This window comes from Ammospiza nelsoni, chromosome 2 (genome assembly GCF_027579445.1).
Source record: "Ammospiza nelsoni isolate bAmmNel1 chromosome 2, bAmmNel1.pri, whole genome shotgun sequence".
Lineage (NCBI taxonomy): Eukaryota > Metazoa > Chordata > Aves > Passeriformes > Passerellidae > Ammospiza > Ammospiza nelsoni.
Window position 1 is genome coordinate 63303718 of NC_080634.1, and position 15573 is coordinate 63319290.

Consider the following 15573-nt stretch of genomic DNA (forward strand, 5'->3'; position numbering starts at 1 on the left):
TTAATTTTGACCAGAAACATGAATGAGAATGACATTTTTAAACAGACCAAAGGAGAGCTAAATTAATTTTCCTCACTAAGAAAATAAATATTTTTTAAAAATCCTCAGAAGTATTAAAATAAACCCCTAGAAAGCATGTTTTTCTGATGTTTTCTTCTTCAGGCACTTTTAGACTGTTCTTGCTATTCCCAGACACAGGAAATATCATTTGTTCACACAGTCTTCTTACATAGATTTAAGAGTTGAAGCACTTACAAGTAACTCAAGTATTACTCTCAAAAAATCTGCACTATTCCTCTCCATCACATATTTATGCTTGAAAATTGAAAAATTATCAGGAAATGTTCTTATCCAGCCACAGGTTATTTCTTTCACTGCTGGATATCCATGGTAAGGCCTCAGTATAGCAAACTGCATAATAAGCAATTTTCTGTGCAGGGATAAAGATCACAATGATGAATGCTAATCTAAAAGCATAAGACTTATTACCCTATGTGCTTAATTACTTTGGAAATGTATGACTCTGAAAGCAAAACCCAAATGAAACCTAAGAAACTAGTTTAATTAACTGAGCTCAGGCATAAAAAGGATCATCTGGGAACTCACAGTTAATTATTGACACATTACAATTATTTATATAAAACAGAAATAAAGGAAACTAACATTCAATAATAATCGATAACAAAGATTCTTGAAAAACCTCTCAACCATACTATCAAAATCTGAAGAAGATGCAAAAGGAGCCCCTTTCAAAAACAGTATTTCATACATTCACTTATACTGTCTTTTACCTGTGATTTAAAAGCTTGTAATTCTTTTTCAAGTTCATTGATTCTTTCCTCTTTTTTTTGAAGCAGAGCCTGGGTCTCCTGATGAACTACAAAATCTTTTTCAAACTAAGAAAAGAGAAGTAAAAAGAAAATTGTTGGTACCAGTCAGTTCTGCATAGTTTCTTTAAATTCCACCTTTTCCTTTTAAAACATACATGATAACAATACCAAGGACACATGTCTGCTATTCCAACTTCCATGTGTCTGCTGAGTGGAAGAATCATCTGAATCGCCACAACAGGTCTTCACTATACAAAACGGCATAACGTATACTTAACGTATATTAAGTATATAACGTATATACTCAACGTATGTTAACGTATATTAATGTAATATACTTAACGTATATTAAGTCAGTATTACACAGAGGAGCTTAAAAGCCATGGATGTACATTAATACAGTCTGTAGATATGAAGGAGTCTCTTTTTATTCTCCCACTGTTTATTTTGTTAGGGAAACTGATAACTGCTGAAATAAAGTTGCTTTTTGGAAGAGTTGTACATGAAAACTTACATAGCAGAAAGATTCTCAGTTAAGGTTCACTACTTCATACCTCTCTGCTTCCCAATCTACAAGAACACCCAAATTCCCACTTTAACACAGAACTAATAGTAAGTAAAAGTTAAGACTATTCCATGGTTCAGTTATGCCATTCATTATTCTATTAAGTAATTCCATGTCCATCCTTTGATCACATGATGATGTGATGAAGAATGACTTACTTTTCTGGAAAGTTCAGAAGCCCTCTCTTCACATTCTTCTAATCTTGCTCTATCTACACAAACATCTGGAAAAAAACCAACAAGCACACACATATGTAGGGAACACAAGATTCTTAGTCAGCTATTCAGTTTCATATAAGGAAGTATGATGCTGTAATAATTTCCAAACATGGTACTTACCTAGTAAGTGGCTGAAATTTATATCTAATCTCTTACGATACGTGAAATCTGGGTCTGTTCCACTTCGATGTAACACTATCTGTGATACACACTCTTCAATTAGTTTGAAATACTGTGGACTAAAGAAAGAAATTAGCTATTTTACAGATATTTAGTAATCAATCTATATTTAAAATCTTGTCTGTGAACAAAGTCAAAAGCTTCGGGCTGACTTTTTTTCCACAGAAAGGTAAAAGTTTCAAAGGAAAGTTACATATGGCAGTTTATTACACAAAAGGAGTTTACAAAAAGCCTGAAAAACCAGTGGTCCTAAAGATAAATAATTCTTGTATTATAAAATCTACATCTCCCTCCCTGCAGAAATATAGGAAGGAAAGATCTCCTGCTTCCTCTCAGTAAAAAAAACGCTCTTCCTTCAGCTTGATTCCACTAGTTTTGTGACTTTTCTAAGTAGAAGTGCATTGCAGCCCTGCTTCAGTACAAGGAATGAAAAACACCTTGTTCTAAAATGCCAGGGGGTATGACAGCTGGGTCACTTGCCCAGAACATGCAAGCTGTGAATTTAAACCTTTTCAGGTGGAAGAAGTCTAGCACAGATGTACCATAGCAGGCAAGCACCCTTAACCTTTAAACATACATCTGTGCTAGACCTTGCCTGAAATGCAAGGTTATGCAGAATGTTGTGCAGAAAACAGATGGCTCTTGTTCAGTTCACACCTCATTCCTCCAGTGTTTCGTCAAAGACAACACAAGAGTTTTGGAAGGAAAGTATTTGTCAGCTTGAAACACTAGAGTTTTATTAACTGTTTCCCCTTAATTTACCTGATGAATTTTCCAGGAGACACAAACATGTCTACACTGACCTATAATATATACTGAAAATACTCAATTCCAACCCAAAAGTTAATCTTAATTAGGCATATATTCAGATTTCTGTACATAGTGCATTTCTTTGCATACTCAGTTTTGTCCTTTGACTCAAATACACCACAAAATTATAATGCCATGATTTATGACTGATTAAGACATCTCTCCTGATCACTTATACTTGCAATCAAAAAGGCCCAGCTCTTAACAAAAATAGTTTTCTATGTTCATAAAATAAAATTATATACAAAGCAGAAGAGATAAAAACATATAGATGGCATTATTGATTCCAAGTGGATTCTTTTGAACACGAGCTCACAAATTAAAATTCGCACAGAAAGACTAAAACCTATCATTGGATTTATGGAAGAAATATTCTATTAATGACTGCATAATAAAAAAAATTCCATAATTAACATTTAAAACAGCATTAAACATACCGGATAAAATAATCATTTCTTATCAGCAAAAGATGTTGGAGAATAGAAAGAAAATATCCTTCAGCACTAGTGTCCTTAACTGTATTCCACACCATGTTGTAAACATCATTTACTTCAGTGAAAGTGTTAAGGAGAATAATAACAAAGAATGAAAAAATTTCAGTCAAATGTTTACTGATAACTTCTTTAAACAGAAATTATAACAAAAAATATCCATTAAATGCTTTATTTTGTTCATGTTTGTCCTGCTGATACAATTAAATCATTTATGTTGGAATAGACCTCTTAGAAGATGATAAAGTCCAACTATTAGCCAAGCACTGCCAAGTCCATCATTCAGCCATGCCACTACATGTCTCATCTGGAAATCTTTTTAAGTATCTTCAGGGATGGGGACTCCATCATTTCCCTGAGCAGCCTATTCCAGTGCTTGACAACCCTTTCTCTGAGAAATTTCTCCTATTATCCAATCTAAACCTCATACAGCACACCTTGAGGCCCTTTCCTCCCATTCAGTCACTTGTTAATAGGGAGAAATAGCTGACCCCACCTCACTATAACCTCCTTTCATTGAGAGCTACAAGGCCCCCCTGAGCATCCTTCTCCACAATAACCCCAGCTCTCTCAGCTGCTCCTCACAGGACTTGTGCTCCAGAGCCCTCTCTGGACACGCTCCAGCCCTTCCATGTCCTTCTTGTGGGTGAGGGGCCCAAAACTGAGCATCAAATTCAAGGCGCAGCCTCACCAGTGCCTAATACAGGGCAATGATCAGTGTCCTGCTCCTGCTGGCCACACTGTTTCTGACACAAGCAAAGATCATATCACCATCAAAAGGATATTCTAGTTCAGATCTAATATCTTCTAAACGATGAGAGAATTCAATCATGTCTTCTTCTTTATGCTCATTGAACACTTTCAGCTGAATATCTAGTGCTTCATTCTTTATATATCGTAGTTGCTGCAATGAGAAACAGCAAAAGACTTGCAAAATTAGTATTTTCATATGTAAATAAATATATCTTTTTAATAAATTCCATATGTTTATATTAGTTAAAAGCTTAAAATTACAACAATACGAGTTAAGTTAAATATTCAAAAGGTAAATGTAACTTCAGGCTGGCTTAAAATTTCTGAAAAACAGAGTATCACATGTTCTTAAGCAAAGTCATAAAATGCTGAGGAATCAGAATAAAATCAGAATAAAACTCAGAAAGCACATTTCACCTTTTAATTTTTATTTTAAGGCTGATTCTCGTCCCTTACTGCTCTTTCCCAAACTTAATAAAATGCCTTTGAAGATAATTTATTAGAACTTGTTCTCCCATTCCCGCTCTCAGTCTCAAATAATTAAAAAATTTAAACAGTAATGCAAAGAGAGAAGACAAGACGCTTACTGGCAATAACTCTTTCAATCCACTGCGCATAAATTCATTTCTGATGTGAAGCCTAAAATCCAAGTCATCAGGAGATGTAACAAGAGCATTGATGAGCTGCATGCAAGCTACCTGCAACAGAGTAAATAATAATCTTATTTCTAAGATTTCAATATGCATCACAATCAAGAAGATACAACAAACTAATAATTAGACATTACATAATTTCTAATTATGAAACTACTGTAATATTATAAATAAGCTACTTAAATTCCTCATCAGCCACATGAGCTATAAATATCAAATTCTAGTTCACAAATTTCCATTACAATTAAATATTTTTCCACTCCATTGAATTTTGTCATTTTATACAAATATCAAGTTCCTTTAGCCAATGAACTTTAGCAGATAAAGCATAATAATGGACATATAAAAATCATTGCAAATGTACATTTATCTATACATATATATAAGAAGTTAGTAACAGAATGCTGTCTGTGTACAGTAAAACATATCTTTTCTTTAAAATGCTGAGTAAATTAAACTGAGCCTGAAAAACAGAATGGGGTTTTTTCCTGCTTGTTTTTTGAAACAGTCATTCTTTAAACATACTGAGTATTATAGAATACTTCATGGGAATCACTCCTTCAGCTCAAAAGAAAGAATCAGGCCAACTACTGAGCAGACCCTCTTCTGAAAAATTAAGAGACCCATCTTGAAAACCCACAGCCAGGAGCAGCAGGAATTCACTGTCTGGATTCACAAGCCTTTATAACGATGGCAACTTACTGTTTATCTCTAATACAGATTAAAAGAGACATTATCTCCCTTTTTTACCCTCTTTATTGTTTGCACATTTTGCTTCAATTTACAAAAAATATGTTATTCAAGTAATTCCAGCATTTTAAGGGCTTTTTAAAAACACCAGACCATTAGAATTCTATTTGGACCTTACATACTATGTCAACAATTAAAGCAATCTGGTTCAAATACTTTGCTGTAAAGCCTTTTATAGTTTAAAATATGATGATGCATTATGCCATAGGCAAAAGGTGATACCAGAAAGATGCTATCCCAGTCATCTCCAAAGTATGATAATTCCAAGTACTGAATTTACTTACATATGGCCACAAGAACAACTATGTACAAAGATGTACAAGCTACTTTGAAACAGACTGTGAGAAACAATAAGATCCATTAGGTTTCCAAAAGGAACATGCTAGGATTACATAATAGCACAGACCACTACCATTATCTCACCTTTACCCTACTGCAAAGTATGTAAGCATGAGAGTAGCTTTATTTATAATTTCAGCTGAACTGTTATGGAGGTGAATGGCAATTAGCATAATTTAGGCCTGTTTGACTGCAGTGTTAGTCTATGTAGATGAACTTACTGGCTAACACTCTAGAAGAGAACAGCTTAGTTATGAGAACAGAGATGTAACAAATGTAAACAACCTGTTAATGTGAGAGCAATGAACCTGCTGATAAAATCAAGCAGACTGTAAGCTACAACAGGTTTTTAGGGACCAAGGGTTAGAATGACCCAATTAAGCATGAGGTATTCTTCACCCAAACCCATAAATGACGGTATTTGGAGTCACATGAAAAGAGAATCTCGAGGGCCCCACAACTCTGCATTAGGAGTTGGGACCATCTTTTCAACTTCTGGAGATGTCTGAAAGGACAAGAATGCTCAAGGGAGGATGCCATGGTTGGAACCACTGTACTAACCCATCCAATACCTCTCCTGGATAAAAGCTGCCACAACAGCATTTATTCTTAGATTACCCTGTCATACTACATACCTTGCCTCAACAATAATTTCAAAATAGTTATAGATGAAACAAGCTTTGCTCCTTCTTCTTACTTGAAGAAAGAGCTGAAATTAATTTCTGTTCCCTCAGAACTTTTATGGAATTCAGTATATGCAAATATCTATATTTGCATAATAATAGAAAATTATTGTTTTTATTTTATTGACATAAATAAGGAAAATCACACTAAATTAAAGATATAAAATCATAAAATGTCCTGAGTGGGAAGGGATTCAAAAGGATCATCAAGTCCAACTCCCAGTCCTGCACAGGGAAGTCCTGAGAACCACACCTTGTGCCTCACAGCATTGTCCAAATCCTTCTTGAACTCCGACAGGCTTAGTGCTGTGACCACTGCCATGGGGAGCTGCTCCAGTGCCCAATCACCCTCTGGGTGAAAAACTGGTACCCAATCCTAACATCTAACTTAAATATCCCCTGACACAGCTTCAGGCTGAAAGGACCCTTGGGTCCTGTCACAGGTCACCACAGAGAAGAGATCAGTGTCTGCCCCTCCTCTTCCCCTCGCGAGGAAGTTGCAGATTGCAATGAGGTCTCCCCTCAGTTTCCTCTTCTCCAGGCTGAACAGACCAAGTGACCTCAATTGCTCCTCATACAGCTTCCCCTCAAGGACCTTCACCATCTTCATTGCCCTCCTTTGGACACATTCTAACAGTTTTATGTCCTTCTTATATTGTGGGACCCAAAACTGCATACAGGACTCAAAAGGATTATTTAAATCAACTGCATAAGTGTTAAGACAGACTTCTGTAACTTACCCCAGTGATAAAAAATAATCAAGTTACAACACCTAAACAAAATAATTCAACAGCAGTGGAGGGGAGGAGGAATCAAAACTAACCAATCAAATTTGAAAATGTAATAAAAGAGAGAGAGAACTTTGAAGGAAAATTTGCAAAAAGCATCTATCACTAACACATCTAATTCCTCAAAGATAGCAAAAGAAGGAAGACAACAGAATCTGTAGAGTCAGTAAAAGACCATGGTGTAAAGAAGTGGCCAAAGAAAACAAAGCAACACAAATAGCAACATTTTGTCATGTGAGAGGAGATCACAAAATAGAACAGAGACAAAACAGTTCCAAAGTGGCAGAAGAACTCAGAGAAGCCAACATGAGAAGTAACAAAAGAGCATTCACTCTTCAAACATTCAAAGCTTTAAAAAAAATTGAGGACAAAATAATCCAAGTTTATACTGAAATGTATCTTTACACTGAAGAAAATAAAGATGGCAAAATTGTATTGACATTTGAAAAAGCCACTTTCAGGAAGATCTGGACAACTACAGATTGGCAAGTTTGACTTCTTCTACAGTAGAAATATATTTTTTATAGTTGAGAATAAAATTAATGACTAATACAAAAAATATAATATCAATAAAGAGACAGTATAAATAAATGACTTTGCAAAGCAAAGTCCTATTTCATGAATCAATGAGAGGTGTTTGAAAGGCCCAAGGAACAGGCAAGAATGTTCCAATCTAAGTCTGGACTTTAAAAATTTAAACAAGTTTGACAAATACCAAAATAATTCAGAAAAATGTAGAAAACAGCATGCTAAGTAGACAAAATCAAAAATTCTACTAGCAATAAGTAATATTGAATTTGATGTTTAAGTCTCTTTTTAAAAAAGTTTCTACGGCTCAAAAATTATGCCATATTAAATTCTGCTCAAGAAATGTTTTCTGATGTTTTTTCCCCTGCCTCACTGTAAGTCTGCCTTTGTATGTTTTTGTTAGCAAAGTGTTTAACAGACTTGGCAAGGCAATGAAAGCCTGTTCCTGTCCCTTCTCCATATTCTTTACAGTGAGGGCAATTAGATCATCACCTGATGAGGAAAAGTAAATAACCTCACGTATCAAAGAGGAATATACTTACAGTGTGTTTTCTTTCAAAAAGGTACTGGCATCCCATTAGTAGCACTCAGCTTTAAAAGAGCTCAGGTAAATAGGAATATAGCTAACAATACCACAACACAGACTGTTTTGCCTTAGAGAAAGTATGTTTCCTGGAGAAAGATCCTCCTGATTTGGGGTTTCTTTGAAGTTATAAATAAGAAACAACCCTTGGTTATTCTTCTCTTCTTACAAAGCTGCTAAATAGATAAGAATTTGAGCCTTTAACTCTCACAGTGGATTTTTCATCTTTGTAGTGCCTGTCAGAACAATTCTTATGATACTTCTCCTCCCTGAAATGTGTTATTGCCCTCATTTTATACAATTTGCTTCTGTATCTTTGTCTACAGTATTTTAGAAACTTAGGGGAAAATATGAGTTTATTAACTTATCAATTATTTTCTTCAAATTCAAACAAAACCTCTGTATTACTCTTCATATTACTCTTCAAGCCTGTTGCCTGTTTCTGCACAAGTACTTTTTCCTGAGAGTTACTCTAATGTTTGTTACTGCCAAAGCATCACTCTACACAAGGTGAGAAAGAAGGGTGCTAACCCCAGCAAAGGAAACTACAAAAACCAAAAGATAAATACAAATAATATAATTCTCTTACATCCAGACGCTGACACTACAATACCCAAAATTTTGAAACCAGCTAAGGTGCCCAGTCTACTTTCCAAAAGTAGACTGAAAAAAATCTTCCAGGAATTGTCTCGATAGCAACCAACAGAGATTGCACAACTTGCTGCACAACCAAGAACTTTGAACAAAGAAAAAGCTCCTCATATTGAATATTTGTTTGTACTTCTCTACAGTCTTGTTGAGGACACATGGCCTTGTAGCCCACTTATTTTTGCTAGTAATAGGCTATAGGTTTTGTATTAAGCTAACACTACATGCTTCCAGACCTCTCAGGCTTCACCGAGACCTGGCTTGCCTGTCTGGAGCTGAATTTTGGCTTATTTAGTTGCAACAGGATTTGTTGAGTAACAGAATCACTATCACCCCACTAGGTGTACATTTTTCTCAGCCTTGGACAAGTCTCTGGAATACAGTTTACTGTTACATACATTTCTGTAATTAGTGGATAGAATATGACGACCACAAATGAAATGCAGCATAGAAATGTATAGGCATGGGATGGGGTGGAGAATTGTTAGCACTACTGAGAGCAATTTTATTAGATCACTAAGACATCACTTAGACTAAAAATTAAGTCCTTGGCTTTGAATACCAGGTGTATTTTTTAGGCCCACAAACTGCACAAGTTACAATGTCACAACAGAAGAATTTGGACATCACAAGTGGTTTAAAATGCAAGCAATCAAACCAGTTAAATTTACTGCAATAAGCCCTTAAAGAATATATTGTCTTATTATCTGAGTAGGGGCTTTATTTTTAAAGCTTTTTGTATTTGTTTTGGTATGGGTCCACTTTATGAGTATTAGTCCTCCCCTTCAACAGCCAAGATGAAAATTTTTACTTCCTCTAATTTTGATCTTATTTAGTTGAAACAAGTTATATCATCTCCAATTCATCTCTCTGGAGTACAAAATCTTTCATTCAATTGCATTTTCTGGATTCAATTAGTTGTGCCATTCAAAACCAGTAATTCAGTGCACTGACAGCTGCCACCAACACCTGCTCTCCTGTTAACATCAGGGAGGCATTTCAATGATTGTAGACTTCACTACCACAGAGTCAGTACCAAAGTACAGTTACTACAAGGTTACATTTACATTTCAACTCCATGTTGTTTGATTATATACAATTTGGAATCTTTGTCATTGTTATGACAGCAGTTTAAAACACAGTATGTTTCCCTGCAAAACACTATGTGAATGGACTGTTAAGCAAGGAAACAGCATTTATCACAGATGATTTAAACTATGAGTGATGAGTCAATCAGAGACTGAAAAAGTACTACTATGAAAATCCTGATCAAGAGCAAACTATACCTTTATCTTTGAGATAGTAGGGCAATTTCAGTGAAAGGGTATCTACAGATGTAATTGTACCAAAAAAATATTATTTTGTTTAAATTTGCCAAATCAACACAATACATGTGCACATGTGTTACTCAAACAGAGCCATGATACAAAGATGAAAAGCAATAAATTAATCAGTAAGATGTACTGCTATTCTAGTATTTCTAGTCAAATTCAATCAAGTGGGAATTAATTTGCAGCTCAGAACAAGAATATACTTTAGCCTTCCTGGAACAAACAAGATAAAGATCCATTGGATAATATTAGCTAACTATTTATTTGTGTAGGAATACAAAGTAATAGTGAAAGTCCCAAACATACGCCTACAAAAAGCAGAATGAGAAAAAGTTACACAAGAGGAAAGAAAAACAAGTCTAAGCAAGACACAATGCTTACACATCTAGATTTGAGTAAATTAGATCACAAATTCTTGTTTCTAAGTTTAAAAACTTTTTAAAGGACTAATGATAAAGGCAATAGCAGGAACCTGATGGTAGCTCACAAACATTTAAATCATATTCCAAGTGAAACTAATTCAATACCTATGGGTTAGCATAAACTACTTAAGTCACACAAGACCACAATAATTTGAAATTAGTTTCTGCAGTCTTGACATTTAGGCAAGGTAAGCTTTGTTCTGATTGACCCTGTTACAGAAGCAGTTATGGGAAGTACCTCATTAGCACAGAGCAACCAAGAATCATCAAGTTATTCAGCAAACCAAAATGTCACAGCCATCTTACATTGTTATAGTATTAAATGATAAAGATAAAATGGTATTCCCTGACAACTGAAAACACTGGGAGGATAAGGCTATTGATGAATACCTAGGATCTTTTACTTTCTTACAAAAAGGCTTCTCCTAGGATATGCATGAACCTGCACGTTTCCACAGGGATGAGGAGTATTCATTTTTCAGGAACTTATCCAGGAAAGGAAAAACTGCACCTTTGCTTCACCACTGTTCCTCTTCTCAGTCCTAACTGGAAAATTAGAAGGAGCTGGCATCTGCAACTAGATCTGCATGGAGGAATAGCACTCTCCTGTTAGTTAAACCACCTGCTTGAGAAGCAGTGGTGAAAGTTGATGATTATAGAGTATAAGCACTCATTTGATTCTCCTAGAAGAATGAGAAGTAGGCAACAAACAAGTTGTTGTTTTTATTTTCTTAACTTTCTTACATATCAAAATGGGTTGTGTCAGAAGAGCTGTATTTCCTGCCTCCATGACTTGAACAAGTGAAATATTAAACTTTTCAGTCATCCTCATAAATACACAAGGTACAAGATTGCCCTATTCGCGTTTTAGGCTTAAGATGTTAAACTACATTTACTTTAACAAAACCAGAAACTTGATATTACTCCTGGCTGTAGTTATATTTTCAGAATAAGACTACTAATATTGTCTTGAACCAAAATCAACTAAGTATGCCTTCCATAATTTTGGATTTTATGAAAGATAGAACATCTTTTGAATTCAACAAATGCAAAAAATAGATAGACAGAGCTTCCACGAAAAATACAAAAATCACCCTACTGAGGCCTTTTATGTGTTCAGTCTTCTAGTAACAGAAATGTTAAGTCAATTCAAAATTGAAAAGGTCAGTTGTTAGTGTCAAATTGAACTGCCACAAAGCAAGCATACATACATCAAGCAGACAATCCAGGCAAGTATGCCAAGTAACTGACAACTGTAAACTTCTGTCTCATTAAAACCCTGTCAAATTAACCACCAGGTCAATGTCATTGTTAGAAAAGTTTACAGCTGATTCACATGAGAAGGCTTGATTTTTCTGGTCTTAAAAAATAGAAATCTAGCAACCATTTATGAAGTCTGAAAAAGTAAATATCAAAAAGCCTTTTAGCAGAAGGACATACTTTAATGAAAGTTTAACTAAAAAAAATAAACAGAAAAGAACTTTTAATGAGTTTCCATGTCTACACAAGATATAGCAAACTAAATGGCAAAGCATTACCTATTTGCAGGAACTTGAGGCTAACACTCTCAGCAAAACCAAATTAATATATTTAGCATAAGTATTTTAGCAGAAGTATTGCAACAGTAACATTTAGAGTAAATTCTCATTTTTAACAATGCTTCTATCTTCTATATTAGAGGATAACAAAATACCAGATGGAGGTACAGCTCAACTGAGATAGAAGGCAGAACTAGTAGAAAGAAACTTTTTAATATCTGAATAGTAGTCCTAGAAAAATTAAAATTGCTGCTGCATAGGTAATTCAGCTGAAGTTTTCTGCACTGAATTGGTTATCTCACAAGTGGTATCTTGCTCATGGAGCTGAGCACCCCTGCAAACAGTGGATGCCCATCATGGGTAAAATGAGAGATACTAAGGATTAACTTAACTTGCCTGGTGGCTCAAATAGAGTAACAGCCTGCTTTAAGGGGAGTTTCACATGCATTTTCAACTATAAAGAAAAGGAAGTTACAGATGCTAACTTTTTTCTCTATTAAATCTACAGTAGTTTTTTTTTTTTCTTCATCAAATCTACACAGATGCAAATATACACAAGCCGTGAAAATTCAGCACTACACTCAAAACAACATCCTCCTAATTTCAACTTGGTAGTCCTCAAATCCTTATATGCTCTAAAGACTCTTGAATTCTCTTAACTTACATACATCATCCTGGAATTGAAAAAAGAATTTTTGTGATCTAAAGTATTGAATCAATGAATCAAATAATGATGAATGAATCATTAATATTTACATTTAATACTTTTTAAAATCGAAATAGTTTAATTTTTTTTTTATATCCCAGAGAAAATTAGATATCTCAGAATTTTTTTGAAAGTCCATAAAATTCATGGATAGCCCAGGGAAACTGTGGATGTCCCATCCCTAGAAGTGTTCAAGATGAAACTGAACTAGGCCTTGAGCAACCTGGTCTGGTGAAAAGATTCCCCTTCAAGGTAGCTGGGTTGGAAGCACATGGCCTTTAAAGGGCCTTCCAACCCAAAACAGTCCATGATTAGAAGAAAGAAGTAGTAAGAAAGAAGGGACAATTTTTCAAAAGAGAATTCCATTGGTACTGGAAAAACTGAACTACAGTCAATTCTCCACCTGCAAATATTCCTTTATGGTTAGCTTTTCTGCGAGACAAATGAAACAAACAGCAACTCTTATTGTCAGACATGAACTATTTAATATAAAAGCTGAGTAATGCAAGCATTTCTTTCAAACTTTAATCTTTTACTATTTTTGTAATAGTAACAAAGAATTAATGTGAGAAATGCAAGCACAGAGAGCTACCAAGGCCTCAAACACACAAGCTCAGAGATAGAGATGGATACAGTGTTTGACCCAAGACCTTGGAGAAGGCTTGAAGCTTTAGAATAGAATAGTGAAATAGACATGAAATAAAAATCAAGATTTGTAGTTTAAGCTGAAATATGCTTTAAGCAAGTAAAAATATGTCTCATGTAAGCAAATAAATATGTTAAGCAAGATAGTAGAATATTTTAAAGATTTAAATTTTGAACAGCTCTCAGTTCAACCTGATTACATGAATATCAATGAGTTCATATCTACACTCACAGACCAATGATTCATAATGATCATTCAAACAAAGTTAATACTTTGTGCCTTTTTGCAGTAAACTCTACATCCAACTGAGGCAAATTGAAAATAAGGTGCAAGTTTTCTTTCCTCAGACCTTCTGAGTGCAATTTTATGATATCATAAAGTGACCATGAGAGACAGACCTCCCAGTAATTTAAAACATTAATTATAAAAAGCAGTTGCCTAAAAACTTGTTTTTTTACTATAATCAATATTCAATTTCAACAAATATTTCCAGAAGTGATATGATCTTTTTGCATCCAAACATATGACTTATCCTTTATTTTAAATATATAGTCTTTTGGCTCACAAAGCTAAGATCTCAGTGGAAAATCAACAAATTGACTGGCAACATCCCCATGTTTCCAGGCCAAATCTTCCCATACCACACCTTAAAAGACAAAATTATAAACAATATTCCAAAATTTGACCCCAACTTGAAACAGTATTCCTACTCCCTTTTATTGCAATGACTGGTTCAGTCCAGAAAACCATGTATTTTTATTTTCACTTGTTAGAGTGATTAAAAAAAAATTACTTACTTGCAGCTGAACTGAGTTATCCTGAAGACCTTCTACAATAGGAGAGAATCTATCAACATTCCTCTCCTCTGCTGCTGCTGTTACAGCTTCCAATATTTTTTCAAGGCTGTGAGAAAAGAGAATAATTTCACTCAGGAGAGATATTTAAACTTGTTTATTTGCTATCTTAAAAGCCATGTTGCCAAATTATTCACCTGCCTCAATTTCTTGTAAACAAATTTAGGAGGTTTAAGCAATACTTGCTGCCTTTAGAGATTTTTGTAACTGAAGAATTACTTACTGGATTACAAGGGTTTAAAAAAGTGTGGTAAGAAATAGTAAGCAAAACAATTTCAGCATAACTAATTCCATCTTACCAGTACATCCAGATGTGAAAAAGAAAACTCACTGATATAGCCATGATAAAAAAACACACAAAGGTATGCTGAAAACTGACAATATAATACAGATACTACTTTCAAAACTAAATTGAAGATTCTATAATTTCATTCAGATATAATTTGGGATATTGTAAAATTACCTTATATTTCTTGCTTAAATACAGTACTTACATGTTTTCCTCCCCAACAATGCACATTGCAGATAAGAGTTTAACTATATCTGTCATCATGTTAGTTTGCTTGGGATCAATTGCTTTGGCCAGCAACAAAAGGCTCCTCTCTTCTCCCAAAATTCTTTCCAACCCATACTAAACAACAGAAGAACATTTGTAAGGGAGGGAATCCAAATGACCATCAAGTATCTAATTAATGACATCAATAGTTCCCCTCAAATAAATATTTCAAATGACATTTCAGTCTGTGAACTAATCAAAACAAAACCAAAAAAAAAAGAGAGAAAAAGTCCCAAATAGGTCCCTTATTCTGTAAGAAGGGCATATAACAGCACCAAAAGTTTGCATTAGTTTCTTGCAATATTTCTGCAGAGAGAAAGTGGCAGACTTCTGGCAGACAGAAAGAACTTCAAACCACAACTGACCAACCCACCACTTCACCAAACTGCATATGGACTTATACTCAACAGGTACTTTATCTAATTGAACTGTAGTAATTTTGTTTCTAGAATAAATAAAATCCCATACCTTATTATTCATGAAGGCTTTCAAACACTGTATAACTTTATGCTGACTCCTTTTCACAAGTCTGTCCTGACTGAAAAAATCAAAATTTTAGTGTAAATAAATGCTCTTTAAATATTAAGAAAAGCTAACTTACATTAATATAATTCTATATATAATTAGATATTATATATAATTTATATTATATTTATATTCTATTTATATTTAGAAAAGCTAATTTTATACTAAATACTTAC

At 34.4% G+C, this 15573-nt stretch overlaps 1 protein-coding gene across 3 annotated transcripts in view; it reads right to left on the reverse strand.

Moving 5' to 3' along the window:
- DIAPH3 (diaphanous related formin 3) overlaps nt 1–15573 on the reverse strand; it is a 203317-nt gene that overhangs the window by 153921 nt on the left and 33823 nt on the right. For all 3 annotated transcript variants that reach the window (XM_059466391.1, XM_059466390.1, XM_059466392.1), the window contains 9 exons: nt 15341–15410; nt 14811–14947; nt 14260–14365; nt 4435–4545; nt 3880–3998; nt 3041–3157; nt 1734–1852; nt 1554–1618; nt 792–896 (listed from right to left, as the gene is read on the reverse strand). In XM_059466391.1, coding sequence (XP_059322374.1) covers nt 792–896; nt 1554–1618; nt 1734–1852; nt 3041–3157; nt 3880–3998; nt 4435–4545; nt 14260–14365; nt 14811–14947; nt 15341–15410 — 949 coding nt within the window. The remainder of the gene's footprint in view (nt 1–791; nt 897–1553; nt 1619–1733; nt 1853–3040; nt 3158–3879; nt 3999–4434; nt 4546–14259; nt 14366–14810; nt 14948–15340; nt 15411–15573) is intronic.